Source organism: Myodes glareolus, chromosome 12, assembly GCF_982192425.1.
Source record: "Myodes glareolus chromosome 12, mMyoGla1.1, whole genome shotgun sequence".
Taxonomy (NCBI): Eukaryota; Metazoa; Chordata; class Mammalia; order Rodentia; family Cricetidae; genus Myodes; species Myodes glareolus.
Genome location: NC_142037.1, coordinates 51,383,408 through 51,404,765, shown reverse-complemented (window position 1 = coordinate 51,404,765; position 21,358 = coordinate 51,383,408). Strand labels below are relative to the sequence as shown.

Genomic DNA, 21,358 nt, shown 5'->3' with positions numbered 1-21,358 from the left:
GAGCAGTGGAAGACGGTGGTCTTTCTGAGCTCACCTGCTCTTCAGGATGGAAGGAGAGAAAAGATGAGAGCACTTTACTGTTATGTCTGAAGTAGTGGGGAATAGGCAATGTTGAAAGAGAAATAAAGTCAGTCTTTCCAGGAAATACTGCTATGAGCTGGTTTACATGCCCCGTGTCTCCGAAGGCTTGGCATTGTAGAAAATGGAGTCGGGACTTAGTTCTCTATGATATGAATCATACAGTTTGGGGAAGAAATTCACGAGAGTGGCAGAGGCAATGCTAAAAGCAGTATCATACTTTTTTTGAATATATATCAGCATGCTCCTGTCGGGACAGGAAAATACTCTGTCCATGTGTTCTGTAGTACTGCAAGCAATTGTTCACTCCCCTGAGCATGTCTGGGCATCGGCCATGTGAATTCCACTTGATCCAATTTTCCTCTGCTATGGTGATTTCATGCTCACTTAGAATGTTTTCTCTTCATTTTAAAATCAAAGCATTGACTCTTTTTAATGTTAAGTACTTTGTAATACCAAGAGACTAAAAAAAATATTTAGAATGATTTGAAATGAATGCCATTAGAGATAGTTTTTCTCATTTAAAAATATGGTATAAGAAGATTTTAGTATTTGTGGCTATTTTTAACAAAATTTCTTGGCATTCCCATTGCTATGCAACAATCATGACACGTTTCATTTTTCTGTGCCTAGTAATTTTTTCCTTCCATCCATCCATTTACCTAGTTAAACACTTTTCCCTCTCTCACCTTAAGGTCATTATCTGAAATGTAATTTTTCCTAATAGGCTATAGCATAAACTCTGGTAACCCCTCACATGAACTCTTCATATTAAGGAGATCTATGTAGGTGAAGTTTGTGTTATCATTCCATACTTTCGGTCAGCTTTCCCACAAATACAAGATGCAGCAGAACAAACACACTAAACAAAATCACTCAAGCTTGCTGTCATTGGATTTAAATTAAGTATTATGATGTTTGTTTCTTAGGTCCGCTCATTTCATTATGAGTAGAATTTTTATGAAGGTATGTGTTAGGTTGCTGCCCAACACTGATATACCAGGAATGGTGGTGCTCACTACTATGATATTACGTTTGGATCAGAAAGTTTCTCCCTGCCTAGATAGTTGGCTGTAGAAATGTCATAGTGATTAAAAACAGACCAAGCAACTATAGAGAGCTTCAAAGCTTCAAGTAACAAATTCCTTCTCCCTAGCTTTGGAGGTCCTAAACTGTATTGTAAAGTCCTTCTAGACCATTTGTTTTGTGACATTGTCTACTGAAGCAGAATGTCGGGTAATGAGAAATATGTATATATTTGCTACTTTTTTGATGATTGCTATAGATGAAATGCACTATTGCATAAATTTTCATTTAGTATTTCAACCACTCTTTGTAAACATTGTATAGTTTATAGCTTTGAATTTTCAAGAACTTCTTTTGCCAGAAAAACGCTGGATTGCTCATGGCAGTCACATATTAATATTGAACAGAAGTATAGCCTATGTATTCGACTCTTGTATGTTTTCTGTGTAATTAGTTGCATAGCTTTTTGTTTATGTGCCTGTAAGTGCTTAAATTTGGTGTAAGAGGTCAGGGATGACTAAAGGAAGTTCATACAATTAGGATTCTTAGGACTAAACTGTTTCCTTGCATACTTTGCCAAGGTTGTAATGTAAACCAAGCCTGTATGTGTGTGTTTGTGTGTGTTCATGCTCCTGTGTACATGTGTGCATGCTTTCTTTCACATTATATCTTTTGACCTTCACCTGTGAGTTTTATATTATTCCTCTGAGTTTTCTAAATCTTATATAATACCATGTTATTATATTGAAATCACCAATAGTGTGTGGCCCTTTTCTCATCTCTTCTCCCCCCCCTGCCCTTAAGTTTCATTCCTTAAAGTTGTCATTCATTTCATCTGCACCATATTGCAGAGCCCAAATCCCTAGATAGTTAGTTACCTCTCACAGGAGTGACTGATGGGTGAACTGACGTTCAATTCTGACCTGTAATTTTTTCCCAAAGCATTGTTCAACTAATTGTATTCAAAAGGTTGTGTATTCCTCTTCCCTCCCTTGGGCCTGTTTATCTTCCTCAACACTCTCCTGTGAGCACGTGGAGCAAGGACATATCACGTTAAGTCATAATGCAACAGAATGGGAGTTTTCTTTCTCTAGTGCACTGGCTGCAGACCACTTTGTAGTTCAGATCTGTGTCAAGACAGTGGCTACAGCTCAGATCTGGTCACAGCCAAACTCTTTCTTTGACTACCTGTAAAAACCTCTGCAGTCAGGATTTCTCATCTATAGAAGGAACAGATGGCATTTCATATCCTATGACTCTTGTGCTTCTAAAGTTTATGAAGTTCTTATTCTTCGTGAGCATCCTAGATATCTATAATAACATTATAGACCTTAGCAGTTTTGTAGGATGTCCGTAAGTGCCTGATCCCCCCCAAACCCTACTCCTTACTAATACTAATGCTAATAGTAATAGTCATTACTAATACACCCCCCCCCCCACACACCACAGGTTTGGCTTTCTCCATTTTCAACACTGTTAAGACTTTCCAGGCCTCATGCCCTATATATATTACTTATTCTTACTTTTTCTGCAAATAAGCTGAAATTACTGGTATCTCTTATTATGGAGATTACTTACTTTTTCAGTTGGGTACAAATCTGTATTTCCCACAACTTTGATTTCAAACATTTATTGTCTTCAAACGTTAATGTAATTAAAAACGTTAATGTAATTAAAAATAGCAATTTATTCTAATCATTACAGTGTAAAAGTTTATAACATGTTAGATGAGCAATAGATACATTTTTAGTGTTTCATGTTTTGTACATTTAATCTGTTATATACATTTAGTCTGAATCAATAAAAATACATTATACATTCACAAACAGCACATAATTAAATAAATATTCCATTGTGAAGTGAAAACTATTTTTATGTTCAAATTGCTAACAAATTTTGACATACATATTCTTTTCTTAATAGTGAAATAATGTATGATAAAATTCATATGGAATTTATGATAAAATTTATATGGAATCTAATTCCTCAAAGGTCACATTTTAAATCAATCTGATTAGAACATAATGGAAAATGGGCTGGAATAAGATGTATAATCATGTACCATGGAACTATAATTTTTAATGGAAAATTTAGTGTGAAGGAAAAGATTTTGAAAGGAGATTCTTCATATAATTGTGCTGCTATTTTTGAAACTTTGAACATAGGAAAGAAATAAAGTGAAGATGTAATTAAAAAAGACTTTTTCAGTTCATGGCTCTTGGCAACAGAGAATGTTTCGTCATCTTTGACTTAATTCTAACATAAAACCTATATAAAATGCAATGTAGGCTGTGTTAGTGATCAGGGGCACTTTTGAACAGGATTAATCTTCTCATGGAAAAATGGAGTGTTACTTTGCATATCTGGGAAGTAAGATTAAACACAGACTTCTAATGGGAATTTACTAGTCTACCAGCATAGACAGATTTAATAATCTGACCATCTGACTCAAAGTTCCATGTATTCCAGGAAAACAAAAATCTGGTCTCGAGGTGAAGGTGTATTTGTACTGGCTGAAGATGCACAGCCAGGTGTGGTGGGGTGTGTTTGCTTTACTGTGGGGACTGCTTTGTGCTGTGCACTCTGATGCTGTTCCTCTGTGCCAGGAGGGTTGAAGGAAAGCAATTGTTTTGTGTCACTCTTTTGTCTTCCCTTAGAGGACACTGTTCTTAGGTAGGTTCAGGGCCTGGGCGCATTGAAGCTGAGATGTGGAAGTATATGCCACCATTTCCATCTCTCCTTCGCTTCAGGGGTGTGGCTTGTTAGCGTTTCACAGAGATATTACCAGTGTGAATATGGAAGTGGAACTTAGTGTAAAACCTTCATTTCCAATAAATATCGCTCTCCTTTATTGTGTGTCTCTGTAATGAATCCTTTTTATTTTTGTTAGTCTTTTTTCTGTTTCTATAACAAAATAATAGAAGCTATGAGATTTATTCAGATAGGAAGCTTATTTACCCCCAAATTCGTAGTCAAGAAAATGTCAGCAGCCTCCGTCTGCCTCTCTGAAGGACATGTTGGCAAATGGTATTATGGCGGAAGTGTTAAAAGTGTTCTTTTTCTCTTTCCTATGGGGAAATGAAATACAACCACGGACTGCTGCTTTATCTATGACACTTACATAGATCTTTTCTCTGCTTTCCCGCTGACTAAAAGTAGCCAGCTATCTGGCTGATTTTAAGGAAAAAGAGAAAACAGGAACCTTCTCACTTTTGAAGATCCTGGATGTTTGGACTTGTTTTTTCTATGTCCTCGATTTAGCTAAGTGGACTTACTGTCTGTACGATGCTAGCATGAGCTCCTTCAACTTTGTGTGTTTGCTTCCATTGCTATCTGTGGGAAACTGATCCTTCTCACCCTCGGTCCATCCGCTTTTGTACTTTCCCTCTCTTGACTATATGGGGCGTGAAGGAAACCATAGCTATAGTGACTAACCAAGTGTCTGCAATCACTTTCTTGTAACCAAGGGAGAATTGGGTAATACATGTCTCTGAGTGTAAACTGAAATTATAATGTTGGTAGTAAGCTTTATTTTTTACTGTGATATTCAGTGTCCTGCAGTGTAGAAACTATTGGAGTCAAAGCCGTCATTCTGTTGCTCAGATCACTTATCCTTGCATTCCTTCCCTCACTGCGGCAAGGAGGGTCAGGCTCGTGAGCAAACAGGAGAAGCTGGACGGTCTTCAGTGCAATTCCTCAGCGTTTCCACTGGCAGTTATTTAAAGCTTCATTAGAAACTTACGTTTCTTGGCTTTTTCTTCAGAACACACTCGGACGTGTTTTCACATGTGAGAGGGTACTCACATGTGAACAACCTTAAAAACTAGAGTCTGCCCTTCTTTTGGGAATCATAAAAATAAAATATAAATTATGCCTTAAAAAGTAGATGATTGTTATTTGACAAGATTAAGCAAAGAGGATTAAGCCATTTTTAATAGATTCCATCTCTCATTCTTTAGACAGGATAAAATGACCAAAGGTATTATGTACTGGGAAGGAGATTTTTGTAGTAATTTAGCATCTAGGAAACATGCAACCGTAGCGTGACTGTTGGGAACGGTAGATACTGTTATCCCCATTCTAGATTTCTCTTCTTTATGTCTTCATATCCAGTTGCCTGTTGATGTGACTGGCCTAGTTCAAACCTACACCTCATTTGCCAGCTAGGAAAGTATCAGTCAGTACTTCTACTAGACATTCCGTTACAGATGTTGATGGTAAACAACTGGACATCCAGTCTGGACCTCAGAGAGACTGGCTGTGGAGCAGTGATTAGTTTAGTTACCTCTGTTGGCGCAACCCTTGTGCTCCTCCATTCCCTCTGTCCCTTGCCCAGGTCGTGTTTACTCCTTGTGATTCCTGTGATCTTCCCTTCTCGCCATTCAGTCACTATTTGCGCTGTTTTCCAGAAGATCTGAGTCTTTAATATGGAGTTCTCTTGTTATATCTACAAGATGCTGAATCTTCAGTGACTCCTCAGGACTCTGCGAATAAAACTCCAGCTTGTTAGGCTGACTTTAAAGATCTTGGATAGTCAGGTTCCTGCTGGTGTCTTTTAATTTGCTTAATACTCTCTGTTCACACTATATTGACATCCTTATTTTTCATACTCCTGAATTTGTGTCTTTTTAAAATTACTTTTATTGAACTATATATATTTCTCTGCTCCCCTCTTTTTCTTTCCCCTCCACTTCTGTTTGTTCCCATGGTTCCCATGCTCCCACTTTGCTCAGGAGATCTTGTCTTCTTCTACTTCCCATGTAGGTTAGATCCATGTATGTCTCACTTAGGGGCCTCTTTGTTGTCTAGGTTCTCTGGGATTGTGAATTGTAGGCTGTTTTTTCTTTACTTTATGACTAAATATCACTTATGAATGAGTACATATGATATTTGTATTTCTGGGTCTGGGGTACCTCATTCAATATGATGTTTTTTAGATCCATCCATTTCCCAGCATATTTCAAAATGTCATAATTTTTTTTCTGCTGTGTAGTACTTCATTGTGTAAATGACAACATTTTCCTTTTTCATTCTTCAGTGAGGAGAATTAGGTTGCCTCCAGGTTCTGTGACATAGGTGAGCACATGTCCTTTGGGTATATACCCAAAAGTAGTATTGCACTTGATGTAGGTTGTTTCTGAGAAATCATCATACTGATATCCAAAGTGGCTGTACCAGCTTGCACTCCCACTAGCAGTGCAGGAGTGTTTACCCCCACATCTTCCTCAGCATAAGTTGTCATCAGTGTTTTTGATCTTTGCCATTGAATGTGCATCTTACACACACACACACACACACACACACACACTTTTTTCCTCTCCTTTCTTCCTGCCTCAGTCTCACCTGGCCTTCTTCAAGCCTTGAATTAGTTATCCATTTTCTCAGGTAGGTCATACTTGCACTACATACCTGAGACTTAGCTTTTATCCTGAGTATCTTTCTGAAAAATTGTCCGTTTATCAGTGTAGTTTGACTGCCATTTATTTTCTAGTCAGTTGTATTGGGCCTTAAATTCTGTGATGTTGGGATGTCTGCTTCATCTAGCATTGCCCATTCTAACATTTTTCAGCTGGTGCTTAGTGCTTCTTATTACAATAAAAGAATAAAAGTTACCATGCAATAAAACCAGCCCTGTGTTTATGCAGTATGTAGGAGTATAATTTATATTCCCTTAGGACAAATAAAATTTACAGTGAAAGCACATGGTGTTTATGAAGAATGCTGTATTAACTGAATAATTACTGAAATAGATTTGTAGTCTTAAATACATGCTATATCAAACAAAGAAGCCATGTGTTTAGTATCTTTTGTTTAGTATTGTTGGGATCATGTCTTCCCTTTTTAAATTAAGTTTATCCACTGCTCTGTGTTCTCGTTTGTTCAAACGATCCTACTACATACACTCCCACACTTCATGCCAGCGTTTTCCACATTGTAGCTGTTTTCAAACTCTTTCCAGTTCATTCTTCAGCCTTAGTACATTCTCAAGCCTGAGTCAGTAGTGTTTCTCTAGAGCAGTGTGTGTCCAGGTTTGTGTTTTTCTTACTCTGTGATTTATTATATGCACACGTTAACTTTTTTGGTTGGAAAAGTTCATTTCTTGCCCTTTTGCTCTTAAAGTTCCTGCTGATTTTTAGCATAAATCTCTTTTGTCTTACAGCAAAAAGGAGTACAAATGATTTTGAAGAGAAGAAAGTTATTAAGAAGAGAATCAAGGAACTTAAATTTCTAGATCCTAAAATTGCTCAGAACCTTTGTAAGTATATCACATATGAATATCATTAACGTATCAATTCTCTGTGGATTGTTTCTTGAAATCTACTCATTTTGTGTCTTGTTTTCCGTTATTTTAATTTCTTTGATTGAATACTAAACTCAAATATAACTCTCCTTCGTGCAAGTTATGAGATTAAATTCTTGAAAAGATTAATATGTACTAGAAAATAAGAAAAGAAATTCTGCCTCCCACAAGTGCAAAAGGAAATGCTCTTTAATGTTCTTTTTTTTTCAAGTATTAATGATAAGGAATTCAAGTAATGATATCAAACTTTGATAAAAGAATCAGTAATCCTCCTGATTATCTATTATTTGTGACACTTGATCATACAGTCCAGTAGTTAGAATATTAATGGAAATAAAGATGAGGAGGAAAATGAATTTCATTATCCTACCTGAGCAGCTCAGAGCCTTGTCCTCAAAAGCATTGCTGGAAATATTTTAGATTTAATTACTATTATGAGAACTAAATACATAGTGTTGAATTGTCTTCCTGGCTGAATTATTATATGAGAAGTCAATAATTTTGTTCCTAATACACTTCTTGCTGCATCTTAAATGCATCAAAGAGGGTTCTGCTTGGAGCTGAGATAATTTGACCTGTGTGTATTACTTTCTGGTGATGCAAGAGGGACATAATATGAAGAATCTAGAGGGATGAGGAGTCTTAACATGACTTTTAGCCTGTTCTCAATTGTTGCATGCCTCGAGTGAGCTCTTGGCAAATATTGGAACCAAACAGTTCTCCAGCCAAAGGATAATGTTGTATGCAGTTGATTAAGGAGAGAGTTATATGAGAGAAATATGTACAAAAGCTGGACTTTCTAGTCCTTCTATTAGTGTTTCAGAAAAGAGTCTTCACTCCAATATAGACTCAGATTAGCTCTTTATGATCTAGTATGGTGGTATTAATGCTACTGGCCAATATTCCGTTCGTTTTTTTCTGGGCATAGATTGATTGCATATCGTGGCCTATTTTATATTGTTATCTTGTGACTTGCTTGAGCCATTGAATAAGTAAATGGAGATGATATCACTTCTGGGTGGAAGCATTTGATTGTTGTTCTGTTCTCTTTCAGCATTGTCCATTCTTATAATAAGATAATTAGATTATACTGCCCATCCCCTTTCCTTGGAACGTATTTTTTTCTTTTTCTCAATTGGAAATGATATTTTTACATGTGCATAGTACATTAGTGAAATTATGGGCCTTACATATATGTGTATATAAGAATTTCTCACTGCAGTATCATTGTCTCACATAGAAGCACTGCAGATTTCTCATTGGATGTTATCAGAGTTATACTGTGTAATCTCAAAAAGTTATTGCATGTTTTGAAAACCAAGTGTTTCCAGCATTGAAATTGTTATTCTTGACTTAAAATGACCTTTTTATGGTTCTGTAAGCAACCATTTGAATACAGTGCTTCCTGAATGGATCAGCTGATTTAGTCAATGTCTTCTACTCAAAGTTGGATAATTGACTTTCTGGACAAGGTTGTTTATTTGTATAAATTACAGACCATGTACTAAAATGTCATGTACTCAGAGATTGTAAACTACTGTAGTAATCGTTATTGTTTTTGGTGCACGTTCCATGTTTCTTCTCAATTTTATTGCAACCCACCAGATAACTCAATTGATATTATTGATAGGGAACCTGGTGGATTTTTAGTTAAAAAAAAAAACTTGAATTTTAGGTGGCTTATTCTGACAGCAGTTGAGAATCTGTGTACATGCACATATGTGCATAATATACATAAAATATATGTGCATTCCTGTTTGTAGGTTACAAAGTCACAATATTGCCATAGAGAAGGATCCTGTTCATGTTTATTGCTCTAGGTAGAGGGTGTTTTTTCTAAGTTATTTAATTGGGAAACATGTTTTAGAATACCATTCATTGAAAAGATCCAGAAGCTACCTCACTACATATTTGGGTGTAATCCATAATATGTTTATTTTCACCCTTTCAGATTGTACCCAAGTGTTCCCATTTAAACTCTACAGTGCCTTAGCAGCTGCTTATTGCCACTAGACGGATATTTGGGGTCAAAGTTGTTTTCTGGTTATAAAACACAGTCTTGAGGTATTGAATCCTAAGATTAGTCTAGTCTAGGCAGTAACAGCTGGTTTCAAATGAAACAGCTTGGTGTGAAACTATAGTTGGAGGAGAATGCTGACACTGGCCTGGAGAGATCCCCTTCTCAATATTACCAGAGAAACCTGCTGCATCTCTGCTGTGTCACTTCCTGTCTTTGAAACATGCTGTCCAACTTTGAGACAAAAGCTAAAAGCTACTCATTTATTTACCTAACTTGTTTAAAGGTCACTTACTTCCCATCTGTTGAGTTCATGATTGTTTTGGGAATGATTTAGGGCCCAACAACTCGGATAGAATTCTGGAATCAAGAGAAGTCTTGAGAGTTTTATGAGATTCATGTATTCTTCCAGATTCTTTAAAAGTCTGAATTAGACCTTTAAAGAAAAAAAGTCCCTGAAATCTACAAATCAATGCAAAGGTTGAAATATTTATAAATAGCCTCACCGAACACACACACATCGCTGCTTGCAAAAGCTGTGTGCTGCATTTAACTGAGCCCATGCTGCTGTTGTAGTCTGTCCCATCACAGTGTGAGGGGCAAGGCATGCCAAAGTGGTGACATTCATTTTCCAGCACCTGTTGGATCCCTCAATTGCATGTTTCGTATATGACTCTCAGTAACTTCTAATCATTTGAAAAATAGACTTCTGTAAAGTCTTTAAGTTGAGCATAGGTATTCGGTTCTTTTCAGTTCTCCTTCACTAAACTTATAGCATAGTTATATTAGACTGCTCTTATGCATCTGTTAATGGGACTTCTAGAAATCACTGACGGTACTATAGTTTGGGGCATGCTTTATATCAATAAATAGTTCATAAATGTCAGGCCTGGAAAAGGTGAATGGGTGGAACATAGACTTGAAGCTTGCAGCTTCCTTTGCTAGAAGGTTGGTGACCTAGTGCTCAAAGTATTGATTCTATACTGAGATTTTACTGAAATTTCATCATAGTTCCTCCCTACATAGCTGGTCTTAGTTTCCACTTCCTTCAGAAGTAGAGCTTGTTCCATTGCTCAAAGCTGGTTCCATTGCTCCAAACCCACATCATAGATCACTTTGTTAACCTGAACTTTCTAGTGTAGCCCAATACCTTCAAGTAGCAAAAATATCATTCAGCTAGCAATAATGACTCTTGAGTTTAGATATTACCTTTCAGGAGGATAGAACAAGGTGCCTGTGAGTTAGACCAGCCCGTATGTCTTACAGTAGCTCATTTGTCCCATGAGTGAGGTGCCCATGAGTAAGGCCAGCCCTGTATGACTTACAGTAGCTCACTTGCCCAATGTGTTGTTTTCTTTTTATACTCTTCATTTAAGCTTATGGTATCTATCTTCTTATGCTCCATATTAATTATATTTAGGAAAGGCTTATAAATTATATGTGATATAATTCATAATCAACACCCACTGCTAAAGAAAATAACCATCCTTTAGAGGCTTATTTATAACCGTATCTATTTTTCTCTTTCTCTCCATGTGAGGTAACCCCCTTATCCTGAGTTTTGATGAAGCACTAACTTTCCTTTTAATAGTTATGACTGTTCTGTGTGCCTGCTCTTATACAGTTCAGTGTGGTATCAATTAGTGCTGCATTTTACATAAAAAAAATCAAACCACACTAATGCATTCAGCTATGACAGTGTAGCATTTCATTCATTGACTGCTATACTTGATTCATACGGTCTTGGATAACATTGGGACAGCCTTCTTGTTAAATGTAGCAACCAGGATGTGTCATACAAAATGTTCTATTGAGCGCTTACCAGCACACTTGCCAACCTAGAGTACCCATTGATAGTTGTGCTAGAAACTGCATGATTGTGTGGTGATCACATGTGTGATCTTAGGAGTCCATGCCAACTCACTCCCCCCAAGCCTTGCTTCAATATAACTGTCTTAGAACTTCATCAGTACCTGGTCGTGGTGATCTGAAAACAATACAGCATTTCCTTTTCAGAAAGATCACTTGTCTAGTAGTTAGTGGCAAAATAAGTCTCTGAATACTAAAGTGATATGAGCCACGTTTTTGCAGGTGACTTCTGCTGTGATCTAGCCATGACGAGTGCGTACATTCCAGTGTAGGGGAATGTGGATTAGAAGCATTTGGTAGGAGGAACGGTAGGGGGAATAGAGATAGGAAAGAAATACAAAAGCATAGGATAGTACTGGGAGGGCTACTCAGTGTATACTGAAGACTGAATCTGCCCATGTTTAATTTTTGTATGCTTTTGTACCTCAATACAAAAAGGGAGGAAGAAAGCAAAAGACTGGTTTAACATGACTCAAAGGACAACCAGAACAGCTACTTGCTTCACTATTTGAGACATGAAGCCATTATTTCCTGAGTAAAGCATTTAATGTTTTGGGCAGAATATGCAACAAATACAGCCTAGATGAAGAATCCTGTAGGCAGCCACTCCCTATGTCAAACTATTTTAAAAATGAAGGAGCATGAATAGGCTTGAATTCTTATAGATCTTTGGTCAGGATGAAGCGGATCCACCTCCATGGACCATCTTAACATCCAGAACACCAAGTAACCACACCCTAGGTCAGAAATTGTAGGCACACATGCTTTCAATAAATTTGAAAAAACAAAAATAAACTCAAACTCTCTGACTTCCAGTCAAGGGGAACAGGTTCATATCTGTGAGTCCCCAAGCTAAAGCATATCTCCTTACCTCCCCTCCCCCATCTCTCTTGCGTCCTGCCTAAAGTTTATGAATCCTGCTTGCTTTTTCCATTGTCCATGCCTCTGTCCTTTATTGCTCCATCCAGAGATGAGTTTATTGGCTGTTTATTGTTTCTTTGTATGTATCATTACCACTCATTTTTAGTTATACTTATATAACTAGTTTAGTGCATTTTATGATGACTGCATTTTATTCTCATCCTCTCAGTTGTTTATTAGTCTTTGTGATCATTTGGTTTTTGTATTTTTCCTGCTATATAATGTTGCTGCAGATTACACAGTTTAATTCGATAAATATCTGGATATTTTGGACCTGCTCTTTTTGTCTTTTAGAATATTAATAATAGGCTTCCATATCTTTTGACTTCTTGGGGTCAAAAATATGGAAGTAAAACTGGTAGTGAGAGCACAGAAGATATCTATATTCTCAAGAATGAGAAAGGCTTCAAAACACAAGTAGTTAGTGGTTTTAGAGTTTTATGATATATGTGTGTGTGTGTATATATATATATATATATATATATATATATATATATATATATATTAGGCCAAAGGCGAGTCAAGTAAGCAAAAACTTAAAAATAACGAGTTTTAGTGGGTATAAATTATGACAGTGTTAATTTTTGAGATGAATCACTGATTACCTGAAGCTGGCCTCAAACTTGCCATAATTGTTTCAGTGCTAAAGGTAAAGGTGTGAACCACCGTGACATGCTAAGTATTGAGTTCAGTTTTTAAGATGGCAACCTGGAATAATGGGTGGGTGCTCTGACAAAAGCATTATGTCTAAAGTATGCAATTAATAGCATATATATTAAAATCTGTCTTTGAAAGATTATTAGATTATATAACAATGTATCTATTATTAAAAAAGAATAAATCAAGTAACGTTGAGAATTCCCAACAATAAATGATCATCCCTTATCCATATAGCAAATTCATTGTTTAACTTAATTTTTTAAAATAGTTTCTAAAGTTGAAGTTTTAGTTAAATGCAAATCTGTTTCTCTAGCATATTTTCTACAGTATTTCTGAACTGTACTGTGCTGATAGTACTTGTAAAGTGGAAATGCATTGCTTAGCTGTTTTAATGCTTTACTTTGAACTATTTAGTAGTGCTGGAAAATATTATACAAGGCAATAATGTGTGCATAGACAAATATTAAATGCATATACTGACATTTTATCACTTTCATTACCACGTGATGGTTTTTATAGCATCTCAAACTTATTTAAGTTGTTTTAAATCACTTGAAAATTGGCATGATTCTGATGGCTGGTAAATAAGTAAGGATTTAAAAGTCAGCTGTGACACCTACATAGGAAACCTAGATGGATTCTTATGTACCAGCTCTAACCTGGAAGAGAGCATATACCATACTAATGAACTTTCCTCCACCCCATTTCGATAAAATGTGTGTTTACTCTGATTTTATGTAGATAGATCTACCTTTTGGATCTCTTGATCATTTTATACATTATGACCCTTTCCCCCTCTCTCAGCAATCTTCCTGAGCTCTTTCCGGGTGCCTTACAAGGAAATCAAGACGATGATATTGGAAGTGGATGAAACACAGCTGTCAGAGTCTATGATTCAGGTAAACAAACAGACACAGCTTAAATTCCAATATTTCATTGCAAGGTTCTCATTAAATAGTAATCTGTAAGTGAAGCAAAATTCTTAGCCCAAATCATTCAACTGGAAAATCATTGCTGCATAATTAGTTTGAGCAAAACTTCTACATTGCCTGGAGATAAAACTCTGTCTCTTCTCTTAACTGCAGCTAAATATAACGCTATCAAAATGATTGCATTTCAATTATTTTAAATGATTCTTTCTGAAGGCAAATTGTTGAGTTTTACAATATATGTTTTTGTTTTTATTACAGTTAAGACTAGTGGTATATTAATTTAAATTTGTTTTATAGCTTTACCAAATGCGTTTTCCTTTGTTTATGGAATTGAATCATTGTTTGGTAAAAGAGAGGGAGAGAGCCTTATTTCATGTTGTTAGCTTTCCGTGTAGTTCTTTCTGGCATTGCTGTACTCCCAGAGGATCTAAGCCTTGCTTGTAAGATCCTCAAATTCAAGCCGGGCGGTGGTGGCGCACGCCTTTAATTCCAGCACTCGGGAGGCAGAGGCAGGTGAATCCTTGTGAGTTCGAGGCCAGCCTGGTCTACAAGAGCTAGTTCCAGGACAGGCACCAAAAACAACAGAGAAACCCTGTCTCGAAAAATCAAAAAAAAAAAAAAAAAAAGATCCTCACATTCATTCCAAAGCTAGAAGGTTCTGAAAGGTGTGTCTTGACCTTAGAATTTTGTGATGAGTGACTATGTTGAAGTGAAATTATTAAACTGCATATGAGGTTTTCAATATGTAAAACCTTGACTGAATGTGAAATTAGACAATTAAATCACATTGTGTGATGAGAGAAATTCTTTCATTTACCATTTTGTGTTCTGACAAGAATATACTTGCAAGTCCTATAAAATAATTATAATACATATTTAAATGTAGAATATTTAATTATTAGCATTAATGCTATATATATAATAGTAATAATGATGATTATTATTAATGACAAAGTAAAGAAAGCAACAAGCCAGGTGTGCTGTCCCTTGCCAATGATCTCTCCACTCTGGAGTCTGAGAAAGTGAAATGCAAATTCTGAGGCCTTGTGGGGGAATGAGGGTGGAGCATGCCAAGGATTGCTTATAATTGTGAACAGTGGTTTAACTTCATTAGATGTTTTTGCCCATCAGTAACTGATACCTCTAGAAGTTCCATTTGTCATGAGGTGGAACAGGCTCTTTTTTAAGATTATTTGTGCAATGAGTCATGTGGACTCAAAATACCCAGTCAACCAGTTTTCTTTAAGCAGTATTTTTTTCCCTGTAGCATTTTTTAAAACTGGATTTTTCTTTGTTGCTGATTGTGTATGTGGCTTCTTGCTGAGAGCAGATGCTTAGTTCCTTAAAGAAAATTTTTCTACATAATGTATATTTGTATTTCTTGTAATGAGTTTGTTAAATATTTACAGAGTAGCTTTTAGCTTGATTACATGGGTGTTTTGATAATTATGTGCATTTTGTGGTCTAGAGAAAGGAAAAAGTTTGTTTGCATTTTGTAATTAATGTCCGTACAGGTTCATCTTCATATAATTTCTTAATGTACTAGTTACCCTTGTATTACAATTCACGTATTGCCAACAGATTACAATAGGAAATTGACTATTTGCATTGCCTTAAAGTAGAAGCCCATCACTGTTCTCATTGAGCTGAAGTCAGGTTTTGGCAGGTCAGGATTTTTTCTGTTTCCCTCTCTTACCGTGGACCCTCCCTTCATCTTGTGAGCATTATCACTGTGACTTTCTCTCCTATTTGCATGATCACATCTTCCTGTTCCTGTTGCACTCTTCCGCACCTTGATTATATTAGACACTGAGACACTACAGGCTATTCACACCAATTTAAGGTCATCTGATGGTAACTGGAATTCCAACTGCAGATAAGCATTTCTTTGGTCTAGATGGTATTTTTTTATAACATACTTAATAAATGTAAAGCCCAGTGCATGATGTGAAAATACATATATATTAGATGTTTTGTAGATTTGTTTTACATTTTTCAAATATATATATATATATATATATGGCTTTTATATAGTCATTATAAAACAGTAATTTCATATTATTTGAACTCTTACATTTAATTTAAAAAATTCACTCATTTTGCATGATTGTAGAAGTAAGATTTTATTTCACCATCCTGTTCATAATCAATATATCAAAAGTATGTCTATTTTATGCCACTTTTGTACATCATTCTTCATATATTCAAAATAAAAATATTAACATTACTAACACTTTATTGTATACACTGTGCATAATGCTTTGTATGAGTGTCTGTCTGAGGCTTCACCTTCTTGGAGTGTATAATTTGCTAATATTAATGACATTTACGTGTGTAATATTATGCAAGATAGGTGAAGCTTTGCTGCAATTCATGAAAACTAGAAATGAGATTGGGAGAACTTAGTCTTTTATGTGTTTGAGGCCAAAGGTACTTAAGTGGAGACTGAGACATGGGCATAAGGAAGGAGAGGCTAAGTGAGTAGCATAGTGGTGTTCTTTCTGACAATAATCCATGGATGCTGATGATTAACTGGTATGTCTAGACAATGTTCATGGGAATTTAGTAAGGACCTGAAAGCAGAGGAAGGTGGAGCCTGCACGCTTACAAATCATGGATTTTTTTCAATGGAACACCCAAATACTAAGATGAAAATTTGTAAATTCCTGATGAGCAAATCAAATATAAATAAATAATAGCTGAAATATTTACTGAGATATAATGAGCATATTAAAAAATGCTAAGAATCTGAGTGCCCCCCTTTAATAAGGAATTTGACAGTGTAGCTGTAACTTGAACAGAGCAACAAAGATAAGTAGCCATGCTTTTGGTCACAGGCATTTCCAATAACAGAAATTCATATTCATGTGGCAAAAATCACATACTTGTAATGCTTGCATTCACCTTCCTAGAATTAAAAGTGGCTACCTTTTTCTGAGGGTATTCTTAAATTGCCTCTTTTTTGTTGTTTGCTTTTAGTCAGTCAACCACCGTTTTTCTAGAGGTAAGCCTCTGGCATGTTCTTTGATGTATGACACCCTCTAAAATTATTTTAAACCAATAATGCTTTGAGTGAGTTTTGTTACTGCCAAGAGTTAAACATAGCATGCTGTAGAGTCAGTTTTTATTTTTACTTGAGTCTATACATAATTTGGATCTGTGTCCACCTTTTCTTTATCCTTTCCCTTAATTTTAATATTAAAGTACAATACCAGAGTATTTTTGAAACAAAGTCTTTGTCTAATTTTTTTTTCTTTCATGGGATTGTTTATTTGTTTAAATTCTGTCAGGAGAAGACAACTAGCACCTTAAATGGTTATGTTAAGTGTGAGGGTTGGAAATGCGAAAAGCTCTGGACAGCTGAGGAGCCAGTGGATTCTAGACCGTGGTAGATAACATGCAGATACGTGGTAGATAAATGCGTGTACATTCTATCTGCAAGGTTCTTCGTCCAGCGTCTCCACTGCTTCTAAAATTTTCCTTCCCATCAGAAAATTTACTTTTAAAGGTGCCTTCAGTTTTTATTATTAAAACATGATCCTTCTAGGTTAAATCTTGTAAACACTGCATTAAAATTCCCTTGATTTCTTTCCTATTCTTTCCCTTGCCTTTGGTAGCAACTTATGATTTCTTTGATCCCCCTGAGTAAAGTGCTGAAATATGTTTGGCTTTACCTGAGATTTCTGACATTCAATTCCCTACAGCTGAAATGTAATGGCTTATATTTATCCAGGTGAGAAAGCTCTTGCTTTGGTATAGGTTGAGTTCTCCTTTCTCAATTATAAGCTAATCAAATAAATATTCAGTAGTTCTTGATTTGAATGTATAATAACTCTGGGATAGAAAAAAGTAAAATTGACTGTTTCCAAGCTAACTGTCTTGTTGCTTAAGACTTAGGATAAGGGAGGTTATCTAGAAATAAATAAAATTATTTTCTAGACTGGTTTCCTTTCCATAGTTTTCAGATTCATTTCCAAAACTTGGAGAGCTTCATGTGAAGGTACTTTTCTTTGGTTTTAATTTTTAGAACTTACTAAAGCATCTTCCTGATGAAGAGCAGTTGAATTCATTGTCCCAGTTCAGGAGTGACTATAACAACCTAAGCGAACCTGAACAGTTTGCTGTTTTGGTGAGTACCGTGGGTCTCATTAAGTCTATTTGGTGGGAGTTTTTTTTTACTGTGCAAAACAAGAGATATAATAGAAAGTTTTTTTTGACAACACTCTTCATTTTGAAAATTTAATGGCCATATTGCTTTCTTCTTCTTTTTAAACCTGAAGGTATTTGTGACAAATTTTCTTGATTTAAGCTAATACATTTAAAGTTAGGACTTATATGAGTCCAGTGGCCTTCTGAAAAGTATGTTTGTAAATTTTCTATATCACATATAAACGTAAAACAAGTACACTTCTGATGAGTTTGGTATATATGTGATTTTTTTGTAAATCTATGAGTTCTAGCAAACGGCAAGGGTCCATCTCATTTCTCATTTTAATCATCCACTTAAGTCCATCTCATGAAATTGAAAATATTGTCTTCTTGACAACAAGAGAGAAACTGAATTCATTTGAAAATAAATCTCATCAAGGCATCTTGATAATGATCTTGTTCCCTTTTCTGATCTTTGTAAGCTTGGGCCCAGAGGTGAAAACGCCTGGTGACTACCCACATTAGCTTGCATTAACTTTACTGAATATCAAAGTTAAGAATTATTTTTAATGCCAAACATTTTTCCCTTGTTCCAGCATCAAGTGATCCTTTTTAGGTTGGCTGTAATTGCCATCACAAATGACATTAGTTTTCAGTGTTACTTTGTGTTGTTTTTTTAAACAATTTTTCTCATGGACATACCTTCTTTTATGAATTTCAATACAATTTGAATATTAAATAGCACTATAATTGAATGATTTGATATCATTTTAAACCAAAGAAAACTGGGATTTTTTTTCTTTTCTTTTTTTATTGATTTTTTTGTTTTTTTTTTTTTGAGCTTTACATTTTTCTCTGCTCCTCTCCCCTCTCCTTCAACCTTCTCCCAAGGTCCCCATGATCCCAATTTATGCTGGGGATCTTGTCTTTTTCCATTTCAATCAGATCTATGTATATCTCCTTTAGTGTCCTCATTGTTGTCTAAGTTCTCTGGGATTGTGATTTTTAGGGTGCCTTTCTTTTTTTTTATGTTTAAAAACCACTTATGAGTGAGTACATGTGATAATTGTCTTTCTGTGTCTGAATTACCTCACTCAAAATGATGTTTTCTCGCTCCCTCCATTTTCTGCAAAATTCAAGATGTCATAATTTTTTCCTGCTGGGTAGTACTTTATTGTGTAAATGACATTTTCCTTATCCATTCTTCAGTGAGGGGCATTTAGATTGCCTCCAGGTTCTGGCTATGACAAATTTTTACAATTATTGAATCCTTAAAAAAAATTACTCTTTCTAATTGAGTCAGTTTACCGTTTGTTTCTGAGGCTAACTGTGTCCTATTCCTATTGCAGCAGTGGCCTATGGAATGAAAAGATGAATTTTTACAGCTGCTGCATTGTATCAGATTTTTCTGGAATGCAAAACTTACTTTCTTATGGTATCTTAAAGTAGGAATTTTAAAAAAAACCAGCATCTTTTTGCTTATATCTTAAGGTATAGTAATAACCTCTGTGACATAATGGAGTTACATTCGATACATTGTTGACAATTAAAGTTGACTAATTGTTTTTTTGCCTGTCTGCTCTCTGTATTTAACATATTGTAGGTTCTTTCCTTTCAACTTTTTCTACACCTTATTTAGTTGACACACTTAGCTTACCTTCCCATAAAGTTCTAAGAACTGCATGTAGTACACCTCGGAAGTGAAAAGGATATTCATCATTATTACTCACTTGTCAATTTTTTTTAAGATTGCAACTTTTAAGCATTGATTATTTTTATTTTTGATAAACTTTATTACAAAAACTTATAAATAAACATCTCATAATACACAACTACACACCCATATCAAAAGTAACTAGGGCCCAAGTCTACACATTTCAATGAACTTCTGTGCAGTTAAATTAGCCAATTAGAATAGATGCTGTATAGCCTTACATTGGATTTTACACTTTCATTTTTTTTTCACATTGATATAACTAAACACTTGACAATAGCAAGTGTTTTAGATCATAGAATGAGGATGCAATCCCCTAGGATCAGGAAGTCAAGGCAGCAGAAAACATGGGCCAGCTTGCATTATTTTCACATTATATCCACAATTAAGAAGAGCTGGATTTGTGGTGGGGGTATGAGAGGAAAAGAGGTGGTGGGAAAGGCATGTTCATCTCTTCCTTTCTTCTGTCGAGGACCTAGTCTCATAGAATGATCCTGCTCATCTTTAGTATGTGCCTTACCATATCAGTTAAGCCATTCTAGGAAATGCCCATGCTAGACAAGTCAAAGGTTTGTGTCAAGGGTGATTGTCATGTTGATAACAAGTGTATGGAAATGAGTGTGAGAACCTAAGAGCCAACCAGAGCCTGCACATTCCCAGCTTGAAGCTTGTTCTACCTGTGAGCACGAGATAGACGCCATGGGAAGGATGTGCTGCTGAGAGCATTTCCCATGGATACTGGGGTCGTGTTGCTACTGTCTGCTCGTTATCACTGTTCTTGACTACAGGATGCAGTTTTTAGTCAGCTGGACATTAACATCTCAAGGGTACTTAACTTTGATGAGAACTGAATTGTTTTTATTCTTTTGTCTTTAACTCTTTCCAGTCTGGTTCCCCACCTCCAAGCTCCCTCTTTCCCTTGTTGCACCTCTCCTTTCTCCACGCATCCAATAAGAGGAAAGCCATCTTAAAGACCTAGGCCACTTTATATTATAAAAATTATATTGAACAAAGCATACAAGATATCTTAGAATGATGAGTATTTTCTCCTCTATCTGAATTTAAAACTTATCTTTGATGACCAAGGAACAATGAGTATACAATGTATCAGCTTTATATCCATGATGGTTTCATGACTTCTGAAAATTGATTATATTTTTGTTTATATGATTCCTATAACACTTATTTTTATAACAATAATTAGAAAAACTTCTTGAAGTTATCTAAACTTCAGATTTCTAACTTTTTTTCTTACCTTAAAAACGTATTTACCCTTTATTATTACCTAATGTACTGTACGTTTTGTTGAGTGATCATTTCAGGTAAGAACTAAAGAATCAGGCAAGGAGTGCTCTAATCTTAGCTCATCTTCTGCCTCTGTGAATAGAGCCAGTTCTTGCTTTTCTATTTGGTTTTCAAGATATGTCACTTTGCTCTTAGTTATGTCTCTTCTCTTGGGTTCTGTAGACCAACACTGCTATTTGTAGGTCCTACAGTGTTCTGCTTTGCCCTACCCTGTTCTCCCCTGCCCTCACCCTTTTTCCTACAGTGTTCTCCCCTGCCCATACCTTGTTCTCCTACAGTGATCTCCCCTGCCTCTACCCTGTTCTTTGCTGCCCCTACCCTGTAATTTCCTGCTCATACCCTGTTCTCCTATAGTGTTCTCCCTTGCCCTTACACTCTCTCCTACC

At 35.9% G+C, this 21,358-nt stretch overlaps 1 protein-coding gene across 5 annotated transcripts in view; it reads left to right on the top strand.

Annotated features, from left to right (window-relative positions):
• Diaph3 (diaphanous related formin 3) overlaps nt 1-21,358 on the top strand; it is a 452,383-nt gene that overhangs the window by 192,871 nt on the left and 238,154 nt on the right. For all 5 annotated transcript variants that reach the window (XM_087912260.1, XM_087912261.1, XM_087912259.1 and 2 more), the window contains 3 exons: nt 7,265-7,360; nt 13,677-13,771; nt 17,832-17,933. In XM_087912260.1, the coding sequence (XP_087768386.1) occupies nt 7,265-7,360; nt 13,677-13,771; nt 17,832-17,933 (293 nt within the window). The remainder of the gene's footprint in view (nt 1-7,264; nt 7,361-13,676; nt 13,772-17,831; nt 17,934-21,358) is intronic.